The sequence below is a fragment of the Gossypium hirsutum genome, chromosome D03, assembly GCF_007990345.1.
Source record: "Gossypium hirsutum isolate 1008001.06 chromosome D03, Gossypium_hirsutum_v2.1, whole genome shotgun sequence".
In the NCBI taxonomy this organism is placed as follows: Eukaryota; Viridiplantae; Streptophyta; class Magnoliopsida; order Malvales; family Malvaceae; genus Gossypium; species Gossypium hirsutum.
Genome location: NC_053439.1, coordinates 6,413,351 through 6,433,529, shown reverse-complemented (window position 1 = coordinate 6,433,529; position 20,179 = coordinate 6,413,351). Strand labels below are relative to the sequence as shown.

Sequence of the window (20,179 nt, the reverse complement as noted above, 5' to 3'; positions counted from 1 at the left end):
TGAATTTTCAGTTTTGGCCAATTAGTAACGGTTAAGTTCATTAAGTTAAATTATGTTATTTTTAATATTTTACATGGTAAACATATTATCGTCTATGTAATATTATATCAGCTTGTTATTTTCACATAACACTCACAGAAAAACTAAACTATTTTAGTTAATAGATTTAACAACTATTGTTTGGATAACGATTGAAATTTCAAAACCCGAAAAGCATAGGCACTAAAAATGATCAAATTGGACAACAGGAACTAAATCCACAACTTACAAGACTAATAGCAGAATTCGACCTAACGAATTTAGCCACTACCGTTCGTTTCAAGACTAAAATTTTAAAATAAAAAAAATAAAAGAACTAAAATTGACCAAATTAAAAAGTAAAGGGACTAAAACGAATCAAATTAGAATGTAAGGATTAAATCCACAACTCAGACAAGTCCAAGGACTAAGGTAGAACAGCTGATGCCGTCAGAGACGAAAAAAGAGTTTTGCATGTTGACATTTCCCCTTTCCCCTTCCGTACAAAGAATAGAGCTAAAGATTTATATTTGAGGGTATGTGAATGTACAGATCTGGCCCCCAACCACAATGTCAAGTACAATCACTGTTTAAGTGTATAGCAATTGGAAATTAGGTCAAATAGAAAGATGATGATACCGGAGGGGGAGTGGGGCATAACACCGCCCACCCCATCTGCTTTAGCATCTTGAATGATTATAAAAGGATACATCAAGTGACTGACAGCTAATGAATAAAGAATTTAGGAAATAATAATAATATAATAATAACCTTTTCAATTGTTGGAAGTTGGTGTTTCTACAGTTTTCAAATCCAAGCTTTTCTTGCCTTTTTTTCTCTCCTTTTCTCATTGTGGCATCATCATTTGTCAAGTAACAACAAAGTGCATGGAATTGCCTACTTATAACTCCAGGACCACTTCACCTCCATTTCGTATCACTCTTGTTTTCAAAAACCATAGTTGGTAGAAGAGGCTCTGGTGACCTTCGGATCAAACAACACCAAATCAGATTTGAATCTCATATTTATCAACATTTTCTGTTCATTCCAAACTGGATTCCAAATATAATTATTAATAAATGCTGGATGCAATGATAAAACAAATAAAACTCAAGTTTGAACCTTGTAGATGATATTTTTGAGCGGGACAATTACAAACTCCGAAAAGATTAGTCTTCATGTACCATAAACCAGACATGTATAAACAAAAAAAGTTCAAAAGTGTGCAATCTGTCAGGTAAAAAATATATATGCATAGCAAGCTGTTAAGATAGAAACCATAATTGAATTTGTAGTCTGTGAATGGTGTATAACTTACAAATTACACAACATTTTCTCGTATGTTGAAATATTATACACAGCTTATAGACATGCCCCTTAGTAAATTGACAGGGGGATACATTATGCTAACACTTAACATTGAATTTCTGCAGAAGTTAATCTATGCTATGGCTAAAAGGCTACATGAAAATCAGGCCAGCCGATGATAAAAAGGGGTAAAAAAACTGCTAACTCGAGAATTGAAAATATGAAGTTGCTACAGGAATTGCCGCAACTAAGCTCTGGCTATAACATCATCAAGATCTTTGAGAGCTTTTAAGGCCATCCCAAGTGCTTAGCTGTTAAACATCCATTTGGCTAAAAATTTACCAAGTTGAAGGCTTTCATTTATGTTGAATTAACAAACAAAAAATGTAGTGTATCTATGCCTCTCACTTTGTTTCTGTGGGTAGAGATTGATTTATCATCAAAGTTTCCTCCGAGTTGAATCTTCAAATCTGCAAAGACAAGGTTTAAACCTCCATTATGTACTCCCGGCTCCTGTGATATAACTTACTAGAAGAGTAACACGAGAATAACATGAAAGCAGGCATTAATCTACATTGATATGTTTATATTTCTTTTTTCATAACAAAAAGAAAAGGATGCATCAAAGAGAGCACGTAGGAGTCTGACTTGTTATTTACGTCTAATAGTATGATGATATACTTAGTATTTGCTTGGTTGAGTGGTAAGAAAACTCGAAAGATGAGAAAAGTGGAAGATAGAAATTGTGTTTTTCTTTCCATTAGTATGCTTGGTAGGAAAGGTACAAAAGAGTATATATATAATTTTCTTCATACCCATTGCTAGGTATGATTGAAAAAATGAGAGGAAAGAAAATAAAATGTATGCCACTAGGCATTTGATTAAGACATACCCTTTGTAAGTTGAGATGAGAAAATAGATCTTGAAAAGAATCTAGTAAATGTAAACACTTCACTCAAATCAACCTAGTTTTCTTTCATCTTTCGTTGCCAATTTGGAGCAGGGAAGACAATTGACTTCAACTTCCCCGTCAAACGCCCTGTGACTATCCTGTTCATGTGTTCATAACAACAGATTTGTCTTTGTTTGTGGAAAATGATAAATCTTTCCTCTCACTTCTCTTTCCTACCAAGTGCACCCAAATTTCATATTCTTTCCACTTTTTCACCATTCTCTATTGATCCTCCCACTTTTCCACTCTATCAATCATACCCTTAATCTTATCAGTAGTTCAAGCGTCTAAAACAACATTGATGAATCTCATTTACACTATATATTATCTACAAAGATGAAGAAACTTAAAACAAGATGCTTAAAGTGTAAAAGAAATAAAATTTGCTTACCTGTTACTCAAGCAGTTCCTGTTATCAACCTTTCTCGCTGGTCAAATCTTTTCACCTTAACAATACCAATAAGAACTTGAAAGCTGAAAAATGCACAGATGACGTATGCAGCAACAGCTGGCACCTAAATTGATAACCATAAGAGCAAATGATTAAAGAGACAGTCAAGAACTGAGGGGTGTAGATATACATAGATTCATATTAAAATAGAGAGCACTTTTTTGGCCAACAAAATAGAGAGCTTACTCGAATGGAATTGAGGTACAAAATTGTTGCGAGGTTGATCAGGCTTCCAGCAGCTACTGCCTGTTTATAGGTAAAAAGGAACAGGATCACCATGTAAATATCTAGTTTTGAAGAACATTCCAAATGTTTTCCACATCGTAGAATATGTTCAAAAGCTACCAAGAACGTAAATGTCCTTTGAAGTTATAAATGGAAAACAATTCAGTAAGCTATAAAACCCTTCAATTCTAGTAATATCTGAAATACACAAGACTTGATCCATTCTGAACTTCTTAAAGTCTGATTTTCACTTGTACCAGCAATCCATGAACTTCATTATCACATATCCCATCACTTCCCCAGTCCTCCCAAATGTAAATATCTAGTTTTGAAGAACATTCCAAATGTTTTCCACATCGTAGAATATGTTCAAAAGCTACCAAGAACATAAATGTCCTTTGAAGTTATAAATGGAAAACAATTCAGTAAGCTATAAAACCCTTCAATTCTAGTAATATCTGAAATACACAAGACTTGATCCATTCTGAACTTCTTAAAGTCTGATTTTCACTTGTACCAGCAATCCATGAACTTCATTGTCACATATCCCATCACTTCCCCAGTCCTCCCAAATGCACCATTAGAATATAATACTAAGGGAATAAACTTATGGAAGGATCATGCTGGGTCTACATCTCCAATTAACAAGTTGCCAACCTATGGAAGGATGCATACAAGAGAACTTAATGTGAAGTCCGCCACCCCCACCCCCCCCCCCAAAAAACAAAAAAACAAAAAAGAAAAAACTTACTATATCCACTTGGAAATGCAAGAAAGCCAATAATTCAACAGTGCAAAATGATGTTTGAAGGAATTTAAAATGTTTTCATAGTTAAAAACAAATCTCAAACGATGAAATTAGACAGAAAGAAAAAGAAATTTATGATTTAACTTACGCTCCCTACAGTCTTCTGAACAGTAGCAACACGTTGGAAAGCCCTTTCAGACTCCAAAGCTCGTACTCTGAGCTTCAGATCACCTTGCTCCTGTAATATGCAAAATTTTGCAACATTAATTTAACATTTGAAACAACTGATATAACATAGAAACTATTTTAACCTTTCAAACAAAATCATAGAAGGAATCTAGAGCCTTACCAATCTTTGGATGATTTCAGCAAGCTTCTCAACTCTATCTGCCTGCCTAAATAAGTTATAGAACGCACGGGACTGCCTGTCCCATCTCTTTCTGAAGTCCTGAAATATTTATACAGATTATCATGAAAATGGAACTGTATCATGAAAAATACAACTCAAAACCAGATTCAAAGATTAGAAGATTGCCTTCAACACAACTTCAACTCCAGCTTCACGAAATTTTAACAACTCCAGTGCATAGCTAGGAGCAATAAAATGCAAGATAATCAGATATACTGACAAAATGAATGACGAAACCTTTGAAAGATGAGTGAAAACTTCAAAGATCTTAAAGAGTTAAACCACACTCACGGTTTTGCAATCTCAGTTATGTCAAACCGAGGATCAAGGCCCTTCCCGATGCCGTCTAATACTGCAGAGGAAATAATTCATGGTGCTAAGGTTCTTGTTCAACAAAGCACAAATAGAAATGAAGCCACCAGGTTAATATATATTACCTGAAAATGATCTGACAACAAATGTGAATGTGGCAGGGAATCGAAAGGGTTGATCTGCTGCAATGGCTAATAAATCTTCCCCTGTTCAGGTAATGAAACATCCATGAGAAGCAGGAACCTGCTATTTTTAGTGAACAAATTAAAGGGTAAACAGCTGAATTATTAACTCAAGGAAGAAATAAATGGACATTAATAGATTGGAAGAAATACAATTCAAACTTAAAAAGGGAGGCCTTTCTAGGATGTATCAATTGATTCTAACATAAAGGAAGACAACTCAAGTTTTGAAGAGCTTTCAATATCCAACCACATGTAATGTCCACATAATGCAAATATTGTTCTTGTTAAGAGGAGGAAAAAGGCCAGACCTTGGAAGTAAGGCAATCTTTTCATAAGACGTATGATACCGATATTTTTCAAAATTGATCAGCTGATAAAGAAGCTGACATTATCTTTTTCCTCTGATCGCTAGTATGTGTGTGTATCCATGTAAATGTCAAATAACTTGCAAACAAATAGCCTGTTAGATGCTTAGTGAGTCTTCTCCACTGAAGTTATGAAAATGTCTCATGTCCTTTTTGCTGAGTTAGTAAAACCTTATTTTACACTAAAAAGAAAAAAAAATAGCACCAAATGTATTACCGATTGCAGCCAGGCGTTCCTTTTTTTTTGCAATCTTTTCCTCCTTTGTCAATGGTTTCTTAAATCCAAGTTCTGTTGTAGCCATTTCTCTCTCCCTTCTTTGAGCAGCAAGTCGCTCTTCAAAACTGAAAAAATTACATTTATGTACTTCACATTCAGCAGAATATTAGATGAAAGAGATCACTTTTGCCACCCATGCCCTTTTTTAACCCAATTAAATAAAAAAATAGTTTAAACTTACTTCTAAACCTTCGTTCAACAGGCAAAGAGCATATCCAATTACTAATTTCACAGATAAAATGAACTATTTATCTTTCCAGTTTTAGGCAAGCATACAAAAGCACACTTTAAAGTTTAAGCCAAGATCCTCCTATTAGACAAAAGAAACTTAAGGATGCTGTGAAAAGTTAAAACCATAGGATTTTTTCTTGTAATCCACCTATTAAGGAAGAATTGTGCCGTCCGTCTGACAGCAGTCATATCTCCAGTAGGAACAAGAACGCCCATCTGAATCATTGCTTGAAGGACCTATTAAGGTTACCTTAATCAGTAACAGAATATAACAACGGAAGTCCACAAACTAATGCATGATATGGCTGTTCCTTAAAGACATAATTACCTTATCAGGATCCTTCTCATAGATTCCATAGAATGCTTCCAATAAGCCTTCTCTGATGTTTGAACTGATACTGCAAGGTAGCAAAAACAGAAGATATATGTCAGGCAAAGTTACCAACAGACCTGAAAAGCTTTCTATCCAGAATGTTGCCTGCAAATAGCTAACCCTAGAATAGGAAATTACCTTCCCATCATGCCGAAGTCATAGAAGATCAACCGTCCACCATTAAAATCATCAACAGCAATATTTCCTGGATGCTGCAGAAATGGAAGAAAAAGAAAACACAAGAAAGCTCTTGTTAGAAATACCTGAGGGACCGTATAGCATTGAGAAATCATGGAACTTGAGGACTACGGCTTATTTATAACTACTACAGCTATGGGTCTCAAGACCTAGAACAGGTATGAATAGGCTACAGCAAGTCTCCCAATTATTGGAATATACTATAAGACAGAATGAAAACATAAACCGCTAAAACTCCCAGAACTTCTTCTAAATGATCTTAACCATAAATAAGGAGGCAGTTTACACAATTCTTGGCTCTCTTGGTCAGCCTACATTTTATACATTAGCTAATTCTAAGTTTTTGAGCGTTACTAACTTGAAATTGAGAAATAACTACTCTTGAAAAGATAACTAAGCTGGGTACGAAAACTGGTGGCTGGAGGAACTTATGTAATGGAAAAGTGCACAGGAAAAACATATCAACCTTAATTACATTTGATTTCCGTCAGATTACAGTTTCCTAATAAGGAATCTTGAGTGTATCAGATAGGATTCTGTAAATATTTTATTAATTGCTATCTCTAACTTTAAGGCTGTTTTTAAGGGACGGCATCCCTAGAATTAGTCTATTTCCTAGTACAGAGTTTCCTAAGTTAGGCTCACTATGTATATAAATATTAGTGTAATTCCTTGTGAGAAAATATAATAGAAAAAGCCTATTTCTAACATGGTATCAGGTTAGCCCGATTTCTGGGAATTTTTTCTTTTTTCTGCCATTTTTTTACTCCCGCTCAACCCTCATGCCTGTATATTTTGTTCAAAAGAAATATGTTTAAAATTGTCCAAACCAATACCAATGGGGATATTTCAGAAGTCTCTATGAACAACTCCAACCCAATAAGTGAGTTGCAGAACATCCAAGTAGCCTACAGGTTAAATGGGAAGAATTTGCTAGGACCACTGGAAAAATTTTCTTCAACAAGTACTTGTAGTTTGGCTTTTTCAGGTATATCCTCTTCTCAAGATTCTAAAGTCTCGGATACAGTCACCAACAGGTCTTGGGTCCTTGACTCAGGAGCTACAGACCACATGACCCACTCCTCACAAAAATTTATTTCATATACACCTTGTCCTAATAATAGAAAGATAACAGTAGTCGATGGTTCTATGATCACAGTGGCTGGTCAGAGTGATATTGTTATAAACTAGACTCTTACTCTTAAAAATGTCCTTCACGTTCCAAAACTATTTACCAATCTTTTCTCCATCCAAAAAATTACCAAAGACTAACTGTAGTGTGGTTTTTTATCCCAATCGATTTTTTTTCAGAAACAGAATACGAGGAGGATGATTAGACATGCTAAGGAAGTAAATGGCCTATACTATCTTGAAGAATCCAGTGGAGAAGTTAGTGCTCTGAATTCCTCACCATTATTTTTCATATCCAAATCTGTTAAAACCAATAAAGACCAAATTTGGCTCCATCACCTCCGCCTTTGTCATCTATCATTTAGAGTCCTTAAAATGATATTTCCTTCATTGTTCAAAGGGATAACTGTTGAAAAATTCCATTGTGATGTTTGTGAACTTGCCAAACATAAACGTACCTATTTTCCGATAAGCAATATAAGGACATCCGCTCCTTTTACTCTTATTCATAATGATATTTAGGGACCATCCACTATTTGAAACATCTCTGGGGCTCGGTGGTTTGTATCCTTTATTGATGATTGTACCCGTGTGTCTTGGATATTTCTTTTAAAACAGAAATCTGATGTAAGGTCTGTCTTTCCAACCTTTTACAACATGATCAAAACACAATTTGGAGCTGAAATAAAAAGGTTTAGGTCGGACAATACCAAGGACTACTTCAATCAATTTCTCTCCCCATATTTTCAAGAAAAAGGCATTATACATGAGTCATCTTGTGTTAGCACATCCCAACAAAATGGTGTTGCCGAAAGAAAGAATGGTCACATTTTAGCTATTACCAGAGCTCTCTTGTTTCAAAAAAATGTCCCTAAACAATACTGGGGGAATTGTTTTAACTGCTACTCGTATGATAAATAGATTGCCTACAAAAGTCCTTGACTCTCAAAGTCCTATGCAAGTTCTTTCCTGATTTCAATACCTCAAACCTTACTCCCAAAATATTTGGATGTGTTGCCTTTGTCAATGTACATTCTCAAATTAGGAGAAAACTCGATCCACGAGCTGTCAAATGTGTCTTTATCGGTTATTCTTCCACATAAAAAGGGTACAAATGCTATCATCCAGCCACCAAAAAATTTTATATTTCAGCGGATGTTACTTTTGCAGAACAAGAGAATTTCTTTACTCGTCCTTATCTTCAAGGGGAGAGCTTTTCCACAAAAGATAAAGACAGAGAATTCTTTCTTCTTGAATTTCCAGCTCCTGTCCAGCAGCTAAACATTCTTGATTTTCCAACTCCTGTCCAGCTGTCAAACACTCAGTCATTGCCTACCAACCAACCTGCCCAACTTGAACCTATGCAACCCGAAAAAAAGCCTAATACACCCGAATCACAAAAAGGGATTTAGGACACTACTCGTCCTTTACTGGTTTACTCAAGGAAGAAGACACCGGTGCAAGTTTGATCATCTTCTTCGGATATACAACCTACTACTCTACAACCCAATGTAATTGTTGAACCTACTTTAAATATTACTGAAAATTCAGATCAGAGAGACTATGATTTTCCCATTGCTATTAGAAAAGGAACTAGAGACTGTACAAAACATCCCTTGTACTTATTCATGTCTTACAAAAATTTGTCCCATAACCACAAAGCCTTTCTTAGTAGCCTAAATTCTATCTCCATTCCCAAAATTGTATCCGAGGCATTAAATGATGAGAATTGGAAAAATGCCATGAAGATTGAAATGGAAGCCCTTGAAAAAAAACAAGACATGGGATTTGGTAAGATTATCGAGAGGAAAGAAACCAGTTGGATGTCGTTGGGTGTACACAGTGAAATATAAGTCAGATGGTTCTTTGGAGAGGTACAAAGCAAGATTGGTTGCTAAAGGGTACACTCAAATGTATGGAATAGACTACCTTGAGACATTTGCCCCTGTTGCAAAGATGAACATTGTGAGAGTGTTGCTGTCACTCGCTGCCAACCGAGGCTGGAAATTACAACAATTTGACATCAAAAACGCCTTTTTACATGGTGACCTTGAGGAGGAAGTCTATATGTATGTTCCACCAGGATTCGGTCCAAATACAGGATAGGTAGTTTGTAGACTAAAAAAGGCTTTGTACGGACTAAAACAATCCCCAGGAGCTTGGTTTGAAAGATTTACCAAAGTAATGCTCAAGTTGGGGTATAAACAAAGTCAAGGAGATCACACTCTGTTTGTAAAGCACTCATCTTCAGGGGGAATGACCGCTTTATTAGTCTATGTAGATGACATTATAGTGACTGATGATGATCTGGAAGGAATGGAAAATTTAAAGATATGCCTAGTAAAAGAATTTGAAGTCAAAGAGCTTGGTAAGTTAAAATATTTCCTTGGTATTGAAGTAGCACACTCTCGGGAAGGAATCTTCATATCTCAGCAAAAATACATAATTGATTTGTTGACAGAGACGAGCAAGTTGGGATGTAAACCAGCAGAGACACCCATAAAGGTAAACCACAGACTTGGAGATGCACTAGAAGATGCAGCAGTTGATAAAGGTTCATATTAAAGACTTGTGGGGAAGCTCATTTACTTGTCACATACTAGACCGGATATTGCCTATGTAGTTGGTGTTGTAAGTTAGTTCATGCACAATCCCAAAGAATCACATCTTCGAGTTGTGTATCAGATTCTACAGTACTTAAAAGGCACTACAGGCAAAGGAATCCTATTTAAGAAAGGGGAGAATTTAACCCTTGAAGCCTATACTGATGTAGATTATACAGGGTCTATGGTTGGTAAAAGATCAACCTTGGGCTATTGCACTTTTCTAGGAGGCAACCTTGTGACTTGGAGGAGTAAAAAACAGAATGTTGTGGCTAGATCTAGTGCAGAAGCTGAATTTAGGGCGATGGCTCTTGGAATTTGTGAATTATTATGGCTGAAAATTATTTTGAAAGATCTGAAGATCAAGTGGGAATGTCCAATGAAGTTGTATTGTGATAATAAGTCTGCTATCAATATTGCACATAATCCAGCTCAACATTATCATACGAAGCACGTTGAGGTTGACAGACATTTTATAAAGGAGAAACTTGACAGTGGCTTAATTTGCACTCCATTTGTGTCCACTGATGGTCAACTGGCAGACATACTTACCAAAGGATTATCTGGGAAGATCTTTCAGAAACTAGTAAGCAAGCTGAGAATGGATGATATCCACTTCCCAGCTTGAAGGGGAGTGTCAGATTACAGTTTCCTAATAAGGAATCTTGAGTGTATCAGATAGGATTCTGTAAATATTTTAATAATTGTTATCCCTAACTTTAAGGCTGTTTTTAAGGGACAGCATCCCTAGAATTAGTCTGTTTCCTAGTACAGAGTTTCCTAAGTTAGGCTCACTATGTATATAAATATTAGTGTAATTCCTTGTAAGAAAATATAATAGAAAAAGCCTATTTCTAACGTTCAAAATGTTAGTAGTTCCAGTAAGCATATGGTTGTCTAATCTTTTTCTTGCTATAGTATAATGAAGAAAGAAGCTAGGAGGAAATGAGGATTGATTCAATAATGTCTAAGAAAAGAAATAATGAAACAGGGAATTATCAATTAACAAGACTGCACATTATGTTTTAAAGCCAACTGCTACATATGTATACACATGTATAGTGCAATGTTTGTGCTTCAAGGGTTAGAGCTGACTAAGTAAGCTGGTGGATAAAGGAACTCAAAGAGAACTCCAGCAGGAAAAGGTATCTATCCATCAACCCCAATTACATTTGAATTTTTGCAAAATTTCTAATATCAGTAATTTAAGTTTCTAGTTAAATAAAGCAGGAGGAGCTCAGGAAGTGGAGTTTGTAATCTGAGTAAATAATTAAATAAAAGCAGGTACTGCTAATCGAATACTGCACATTTTAGTTCTAAAAAAATACTAGGCCTACAAAACGAAAAGCAAAGCATTCCTTTGAAACTATGGCATGTTATACCCAAGTTTAAAGTGCAAACATAATATTCAACTGACACCCCTTGACCTAGCAGTTCCACAAATAAACCCAAATACCTTGCTTATTTGTATAAAAGCCCAACAAATTAAAACTGATTATAGAAACTCACTGGGTCAGCATGGAAAAAACCATGAGACAAAATTTGTTCCAAGTAAGATTCAACTGCATATCTGCCCAACCTGCATCACATAAAAATATAATAACTGTGAAGAGCATGAAGGGTAACACATGAACACCATATATTGTAATCACTTGTTAATATGTAAGAGGAGAAAGCAATGCATGAAATATTGTTTTCGCTAGGGAAATTAGCAAAACCTTTTCCGATCAACTCCCAGCTGATCTAAAGCTTGAATCTTGTTTATTTTGATCCCAGGAACATACTCCATTGTCAAGACCTACACAGATTACATGGATAAATCTAAATATTTAAGAATGTAAATCCAGAAGACATTCCAACTCTAATTTTTTTTTTTTTATAAATTCATAAAATTCATACCTGTGGTGTGGTGTATTCCCAGTATATTGATGGAACTTTCACATAATCCATGTCTTTGAAATTACTGGCAAATAATTCTGCATTGGCAGCTTCCTTTGTGTAATCAATTTCCTGAAAATTGCATATATGCATATTGTATAAGTTAATATCAATGACAATAATTGCAGAATTCGCAGAAAGAAGAAAGTAACTCGCACTAGGTAAGATTATGCGTTTAACCCGCAGGTCAAGATGATAAAAAACTCAAATAGTTTGCCTATATGTTGCTTTTTAATTACTGAATTTAATGGCAATCCAAAATGCATTCTCATTCCCCGGCCGATATTTTACATTTTCATATACATAAGATCTTTCAAAATTCTCAAAAACATGAGTCTAAACAGTGAGCACGACTAATTAATGCTCTTCCTACATTATTATTAACATCTCTAGTTTAGGACATTCCCTTGAAGTCTAACTACTATTCATGCTATCTTCTGTGTTTATCAATATCTTACCCTTATTGGAAGCTCAGAGCCATAGCACAAAATCCTTAATTTCAAACTTCCACCAAGAGTTCTCCCTTTAAAAAGAGTCTTTAGCATAAGGCTAGAAGGTTTGGTCATGACATAGGATCCAATTAAACACCAATTATGCCTTCACTAGTAAAGAAATCTTCACTATTCCCTTCCCTCACCATGTTGCATGAGTATACAATCCAATCATTTCATCATTCTTATTCCTAATAAATCCTTTGGTTATTTAATCTAAAATGTGCACTCAATTCTTACATAGTTAATGAGGTAGATCTACTTATGGTTTAAGGTTTAATTTACACTCATCTGATTTTAGCTTCTAGCAATTTTTGGATGATGAATTACTAAGATATTTTGCCTCTAGTGCTTCTTTCTCAGTTTTCCCCCCAAGTTCTTCCAATTCTCCCTAAAATCCTGAATTTTCCCTGTTCATAAGGTTTTCCTTCTTATTTCATTTATTCCCTACTTGTTTATCCTCACTTGCCTTTAACTCTCTTCCTAGTTCATTATTTTAATTTCATCCAGTCTTGTGACATTGAGATCTTTCGAGCATCAGCCTTTAAGAAGCAAAAAGGTCCTTAAAACTTAAAATAATCTTCATGCATAAATTTTATGGGGAAATATTAGCAATTGCAAATTGCACACAATCTAGCATTAAAGCAATTCAGAAGCAAGGCACTTGATAGCTTCTGATACAGTAATGAGACTACCTGATACAACACACTTGCACATTCATCATAAATTGCAACCCAATCTCGCTTTGCACCATCTGACTTTGGGTCTATCTTCTGAAGATATTCAGCTATTACCTAAAAGCCAAACCAAGCAAGAGTCAGAATCTTTAACCTTCTGTAATCGTTCTCATTTTCCAAAAGTTCCTTTCAAGATTATCTTAATAGAAAATAAGCAGTTTATTAGTACCCAATGATAGTGATAGCAAAACCAAAGTAATTAAGTAGAAATCATGTTTGACAAGCGAATCAAAGAGTAAATGGTAACACACCAGAAGTCACAAAAGCTAATAAACCATAGGCATGATGAAGTCATGATAAGGGATAACATTATCAGTGGTACATAGAATTTCAAAAATTAGTAAACTAACCCTCAGGTTTTTAAGATCGATATCAAAGAGACTCTTTAGACCAGGTCTTTGTACTTTGACAACTACTTCTTGGCCCTTCAGTTTTGCTCGATGGACTTGGCCTGCAAAAGAAACAATAAATCTTTCAATTCCATTTAATCAACTAGCAAACTATTATGGATTTATATTTGATACAATAACAGTGTATAGATCTATACCTTCCAATGAACCACATGATGCCACCAGTTAAAAGATAAAATTATTTTAATTATACACTGACAGTGTATAAATCAGTTCACCGTATTAATGATGTGTCATAATATGGTTCACGGTCAGTGTATAGACACCCAACTTTTTCCTGTGTATGTTCTCTTACTCCTTTATCGTTTAATCATGAATACGATTTGTTTCTTCTGTTTTTAAATTGACTCTTCTAAACATTTGCAAACTCATTGAAATTAAAATATCATCTGGATAGGGCTAATTTTAAAGGGGGAGTGAGGGAGAAATAAACAACATGGCTGAATTCATTTGCTGCCAAATGGAAAAATAATGTGATGACAAGAAAGTCAACTCCAATTTTTTTAATAGTTATAAAGAGTGGTTTGGTGAGGCTTTAACTTACATAAGCACTTAATATGTTATGTGAGAGTACGAAATGATAAGTGGATGTCCAACATACAACAAACAAGTCTTTTCCAACCACGAAGCTCAGTTACATTGATCATATTCTGTTATTGTGCTCAATCTGGACACATCCTTATGCAAGCATCAGAAAACTTGGGCTCTTTTTATTTCATTTAATTGAATTATTACTACTGGGGGGAAAAGTGAAAGTCAAAATTCCATTATTGCTAATGGGTAATAACATTCCATATCTCTCTCATCTTGTAACAAGTTCATAGAAATCTACAGAGTTATTCATATATATAATTAAATAAGCATTAGATGCCACATTAATGTGTTAATGAAGCAATAGAATAGTAACAGTTCTTGATATATTATCATATGAAGACATTAGATCAGTAAACTTCTTTTAGGCACAGCTAGCTCTGAATTTATCTTTGCGTCTTTCTTATTTACATGTTATTTTAGTCAAACTGTTAAATAGTCCACCAAATTGGTATGAGTTCGAATTTATTTACAAGTAAAATAAGTGAATTAAAGAAAACAGAAAAATTAAATGAAGAAAACAAAAATTGTTCTGAATATACCACTTGGCATGAGATGCAACATATCTTTGTAAAGTCTTGTTCAAAATCAGGTTGGAGAGGAGGGGGGTATGTTATAAAATTTGGTGATTTGACAATGGTCATACTAACCACAGCATAATCCATCTTTTACCACCAACAAAGCCACAGTTGTGGTGGCAACATTGTTATAAGTTGACACCAAAGCCCAAGGTTCAAGCCTTGTGCAATCCATCCCCCTCCCCAATTTGTAATGAAAAAAAAAATCCATCTTTTACCAATTGATCTTATGAAATGTTTATTCAGTGATGAAAAAGAAATTAAATCAGAAAAATGTAGAGGTCAAGAAGCTTACCAAGACTAGCAGCAGCAATGGGTTCATAGTCAAACCGATCAAAGATAACACCCACAGGAGCTCCAAGCTCTTCTTCAACAATAGATACTGCAGTCTCTGATGGAAAAGGTGGAACTTGATCCTGCATGTGAATAGAATTAAATTCTGTACTACAAAATTTTAAATTCAGAAACCATATTGCTAGCTAACTCTCTCTTGTAGAAGGGAGGGGGTAGTATGTACTAGAAAATCATTATATGATTTTGGGGCACAGAATTATTATACAGTTTATTTCACAATCTGCCGTGAATGAATTCTTCTACAAGCAGAACTAACGTTCACAATAAACAATATCCGACCTAAAAGTTAAAATTTAAAATTTAAAAGAAAAGGAACTTCAACCTGTAGCTCTGACAACTGATCAACATATTCTTGAGCAAGAATGTCGACCCTTGTGGAGAACTGCTGGCCAATTTTGATGAAAGTAGGACCCAGTCTCAAGATGCTTTCTTTTAACCATTTTGCCAGGGCCTTCCGCCTTAGAACTTTCTTTTCCTCAGTCATTCCTCCTGCATGAATGCACCTTAAAACAAGATATATAATGCCAACAAGAAGGATACATAACAATATGATATATAAGACCACAGGGTTTATCTAAGGACATAAGTCAAACAAGCCACCCCTTGCACTTCTATGTTCCAACATCTGGTGGTAGTTCAGAAATGCAAGAGGATGCTACAAGCACACTCACTGTCTATAAAGGCAGGATACAGAATAAAAAGTATCACAAAGAAAATTTTATATCCTGATAACATTGCTGGATCATGTCAACCATTCAAAACCAATTCTTTTCGCAAACTAGCAATCTTCTTTATATTTCATCTCAAGAATGTTAATTCTATTAGATAACATCCCTTTATCTAGTCAAACTTAAATTAGGGTTGCTAAAATGTAAAACAATGAACTTATATAATTTGTGATGTATTCTTTCTAAAATACCATTTTCTGAAAATATCACCTTTTTCATCATATGTCATGGATCAAATTTGGGCTATACCAATTTTTATAATCTATTTTTCCTCCAAGTAAATGATGGGAAAAATGAAAAACACGGCGCAATTGCTGACAGTCATACAGGTGTGCTGTATTTTAACAGCTATAAACCTACGAAGCAGCTAACCTCTAACATAACCAAAACCAATTGATAATGAGACAATTAATTTTAATTAAATAATTACTATTTTATTATTTTTATTATTAGTATTATTATTCTGTTCCATCAGATGGAAGAAAGAAATGGTTTACAATAACAAATTTTGTATTTGTCATGGAGGCTTACTGCAAAGAGAAAGGGCATATCTAGCAGTAACTGACCTTGATAGGAGAATTTCTGATTGTTCAACCATGCCTTAAATACAAAAGTTAGAACAAATCCCCATATTTCCAAGGTCCTCTGTATTGTTGAGTAGGTTTTGAATCTACTCCAACGTCCCCCAGGAGCAACAGAAACCTGAAAGATTTATTGCCACAAGATTACAGTTAATACAAAATAGAAGGGACACAACCAGAGCTACTTAGGTAGAAAACGCACCAAAACAGAGATGGTTGTGACACTAAAAACAAATCAATGCGGTCAACTCAACTGTATTACATTATACAAGGCAATCAAACAAACATCACGGAAATGGGTGAGAAAGTACATCAAGGAAAAGGCACCCAAGCACAAGCTTAAACCTGGATTTTTGTTATTATTAGCTGTAGACACTCCTCTCTAATAATGAAATAAGATACTACATTCAAAATAAGATACAGCTCCATTAATCATGGAGATCAACACCAAAACTTTAAAAGCAATCCTGCAAAGTCTGAACTAGTAGTACATTTACTTACAAGCAAACAAAATTTTCACCACAATATTCAAATTCCATGAGCCCCATATCTTGTTATATAATATTAGAGGCAACATTTGTTTAAAAGAATTCTTAGTTGCTAATTCTGTTAATTGTTTTTTGCTGCTAAAATCAGAAAGCAAAAATGGTATTTGAATACAAATTTTTAAATATATAGATATTGGATTAGAAATATCACATTTTGTAAAGAATACATTCATAATCTACTTTTATATTTTGGCTCCCTTTGAATTAATATGGTTTTACTTTCTATGATTTACTTTGCTTCGCAGAACCTTTTAAGAACAAAAAAAGCAAGTAAAAACAAATAAAACCAAGTTTTTTCTAAATCAGTCCCAACTCCACAAAAGGTAAAACCAAGTACCTCGACCTGGTCTTGAGTGCTCCGCTTGAACCAAGCCTCCTCTTTCCCAATATCTTCTACCCTTTTTTTCCTCGCCTCCTCCGAAACTACTCCTTCCTTTTCTACCACCTGCATCACCTCCGCTGCCATCACTTCCGCCGCCGCACCATTCCCATTCCCGTTCACATACTTGACCAAGCTCCCATTGCCCTCACTCTCCACCACTCCTACTCCACCGTTGGCATTATTATATCCCTCAACCGATCCATTCTTATACACGTACTTACTAGCACTACCATTCCCATTCGATCCAAACCCACCGTTGACTTCCTTGATAAATTCTCGCTCCCTTTCCTCATAGGAAACTCCTTCCTCTTTAAGCGCTCGAACTCGAGAACGCAAAACGACACCGTTCCTTAAATGGCCGTTCCCAGCAAGAGAAACTCTAGAGAGAGAAGAACATCTAGAGAGATAAAACCGGTGCTTCGAAGTAGTTCTCGGGGAGAGAAAGTGAACCTCTTGTAATGGTAGAGATGATGACGCCATTAATGCAACTGAACTAAAATTTTCCTGCAACAACCAGAAAACTTGAATCAAACCCTAACTAACCCCCCAAAAAAGTCATTATTTTCTCTCTTTTTTATTTTTATTTTTTATTTTTAGGGGTTATATATTTGGGACTGTGAATGTCCTGTGGTGGGAGAGTGAAGAGATTGCAGAGAAACGGACAGATTTTTCAGAAAATGAAGTGAAAAAGGAAGAAAAAGGGGTGGAGGTAAGGTGGACACGTGGCAAAGGCGGATAGAGAAATAGAGGCTTAGAGTTGTGATTGGTGGAGAATATGGCGCGGAGATGTCTTGGCCACAAAGGGTGTTGGTCTGGCAAAAAATTTTCATTTGGATGGATGCTCACGTGTTAATTATGTTTGCGTTTAATTGGTTAAGTATTTTTAAAAATCTTACCCAAAAACAATCCTAGCCGCGTATGTATGTTAGGCTTGCTGGAGGGAGTTTAGTGAAGTCAGCCTGCCGGTTGATGTTGAGTGTGCCACTAGGGTGCATGCCTAAACTCACTTGTAGTTATACCGTACGGGTATCGAATGCCGATGGTAGCTTTATCTACGTTACTCTCTTCCAAATAAAATGAAATCATACTTGTCCTATCCGTTTATATCAGTTAATTTATAATATATATAGATTTTTATTTTATTTTATTTTATTTTATCTTTATCTATATCTATATTTTGTTTTATGAAGGGAGAATCGGCTCCTTCGAGAGAAATTTTATCTTTAAAATGTTGTTCTCTGAGTTGCCGACTTGGATCTCAACAATCGAAGGTATTGTCTTCATGTCAAGGTTTTGTCCTCAGACTCCACAGAGAGTCATATATGGTTTACAGAGAGGGGTGCTTTTGTCAGTAGAGATAGTTATCTACAAGTGTCACGGGGTTAGAACTTAAGTCTGACAAATCGTGTGGCTTTAGACGGTTTCTTTACTTCAAATCTGCCTAACTCTCAAAAAGTGAAAATTCTCCTGGATATTCTCTAAGGCATTGAAATAAAGCAAAAACAAATCTAAAAGCAAAAGAGCAACAAAAGAACTGAAAAAGCCACAAGAAAGTAATGTACACCAAGTGTTTGAGTAAATGCTCTCATATATAATATAAAGTATAATAGGATACTATGGGATTTAATGGATGATTACAAATGAGAAGGAATGATTCTATTTATAATTGAGCTCTCTTAGATCCAACAGAACAGTTTACGTTACATCAACAATCGAGATTAAGTCAATCTACATTTTGATATTTTTAAAGGATTTACATGATCCTCTAAGATTACAAAATCAAACATTCTAATATTATAAATATTCTAGTATTACTTTCCATATTTACCAAGGTAGCTTTAATTTCCCTTAAATGTTTTACTGGGCCACCGAGGCTTTAAGTAGATGGTCTTTTCCACATATTCCACAAATCGGGTCAATTCAAATGGGTCAAATGAATCTCGTTTAATCAATTAACCTCCGTAGGACGTTCTTTGTGCATTAGTCACGAGCTTTGATCTGTGGCATGTGACATTCTCCCCCACCCATTCTTACGACGCCCTTGTCGCGTCCTCTGAATGACATTGGTTTGACTCATTTTCAAACTATCTTGATGCCTTGGTTGATTTTCGATTAGCCTCTATTGGATAATCTTATCCCTCAGAATATTTGTCTTAGCTTTGATCGTTGCCTAACTCGAACTGCCCCTCTCTTTGGCACATCTCTGTTGTAAGAGCCTATCGCTCTTACTTGCCCACACTGTGACTTGCCACGATCAGGAACCTCTTGATCCTCACAAATAGGCTTAGACGTGCCCACTTGGACATTGGGTTAACCTTGAGTTTCTTACCAACTTCGATTTGTAAGTCCCTTAGGTTACTCGCTTTAGAACTTTGAAAGGGCCTCTGTATCTTTTCTAAGCCAATGGTAAGTCAAAATGAAAAACACTAAGAAAGTGTTTGAGATGTACCTCCCGCGTAAAATTTACTCGATCCAACTACCCAATTTGCATCACTATTTTTTTGATAAAGTTTGATGCATAACCATCTCCCTCATAGGTGATAGCCCCACTGATAGTTCAACAGGCTTCACATTGGTTTGTTGTACCTCTAGCATTTCCAATGAGGTTTTCATAGCACTCCAATCTACCAAGTCAATGTTCTTGCCACAATGAACATCCTCGGCTAGCTGGATTGTCGAAAATACATTGGTTCCACCTTTCTCATCACGACTCACCAACACAATGCATTGTCATTGATGAGTATCCACGATACATATGCAATCGACAAAATGAACTAACAAATAATTTGTAACAATTGATTTTTAGTGGTGTTAGAAACAATAGTTTTGGAACCCCATTTTCGATATCCAAGTCTGTATATATATTAATATTTACGAGGTTAGTATTAAAGCTTATTAAAGTTTGGTCTCCTAATTTTGTCAAATTGGTAGTTAATTAATATATAAGGACTAAATTGTAAAATTTTATTGATATAGATGTTTAATTAACCAAAATACCAAATGAGCAATTAGACCAATTGTATATGGCCAAACGGTGGTGGGTGACGATAAAAAT

General features: G+C 35.3%; 1 protein-coding gene across 4 annotated transcripts; it reads right to left on the bottom strand.

The window, feature by feature from the left end:
• Positions 1-1,283: 1,283 nt before the first annotated feature.
• Positions 1,284-17,928, bottom strand: LOC107950380 (protein ACTIVITY OF BC1 COMPLEX KINASE 8, chloroplastic). 4 transcript variants are annotated; one of them, XR_005911116.1, is made up of 22 exons: positions 17,080-17,928; positions 16,180-16,315; positions 15,208-15,374; positions 14,827-14,947; positions 13,303-13,403; positions 12,911-13,009; positions 11,686-11,796; positions 11,505-11,584; positions 11,296-11,365; positions 5,993-6,066; positions 5,810-5,879; positions 5,630-5,718; positions 5,191-5,315; positions 4,549-4,629; positions 4,403-4,463; positions 4,238-4,292; positions 4,052-4,150; positions 3,851-3,940; positions 2,916-2,975; positions 2,670-2,793; positions 1,735-1,796; positions 1,284-1,656 (listed from the first exon to the last, which is right to left on the bottom strand). XR_005911116.1 is itself a non-coding variant. In XM_041089688.1 (21 exons), the coding sequence occupies exons 1-20, from the start codon at positions 17,602-17,604 to the stop codon at positions 2,677-2,679; spliced, it is 2,331 nt and encodes a 776-aa protein (XP_040945622.1). In that variant the 5' UTR covers positions 17,605-17,928; the 3' UTR covers positions 1,284-1,796; positions 2,670-2,676. The 4 variants fall into 4 exon arrangements, 2 of the variants coding, with proteins under 2 accessions (XP_040945622.1, XP_040945623.1); XR_005911115.1 differs by having other exon boundaries at positions 1,284-1,637; XM_041089688.1 differs by having other exon boundaries at positions 1,284-1,796.
• Between the last annotated feature and the right edge of the window lie 2,251 nt (positions 17,929-20,179).

Excerpts from the sequence above, each read along its gene's own strand:
- LOC107950380 (XM_041089688.1), bottom strand. The coding sequence starts at position 17,604 with ATGGCGTCATCATCTCTACCATTACAAGAGGTTCACTTTCTCTCCCCG. Across the intron at positions 11,585-11,685 it reads GGGAATACACCACACCACAG|GTCTTGACAATGGAGTATGT; the intron begins GTATGAATTTTA and ends TAATCTGTGTAG. Across the intron at positions 11,366-11,504 it reads CTGGGAGTTGATCGGAAAAG|GTTGGGCAGATATGCAGTTG; the intron begins GTTTTGCTAATT and ends TATGTGATGCAG.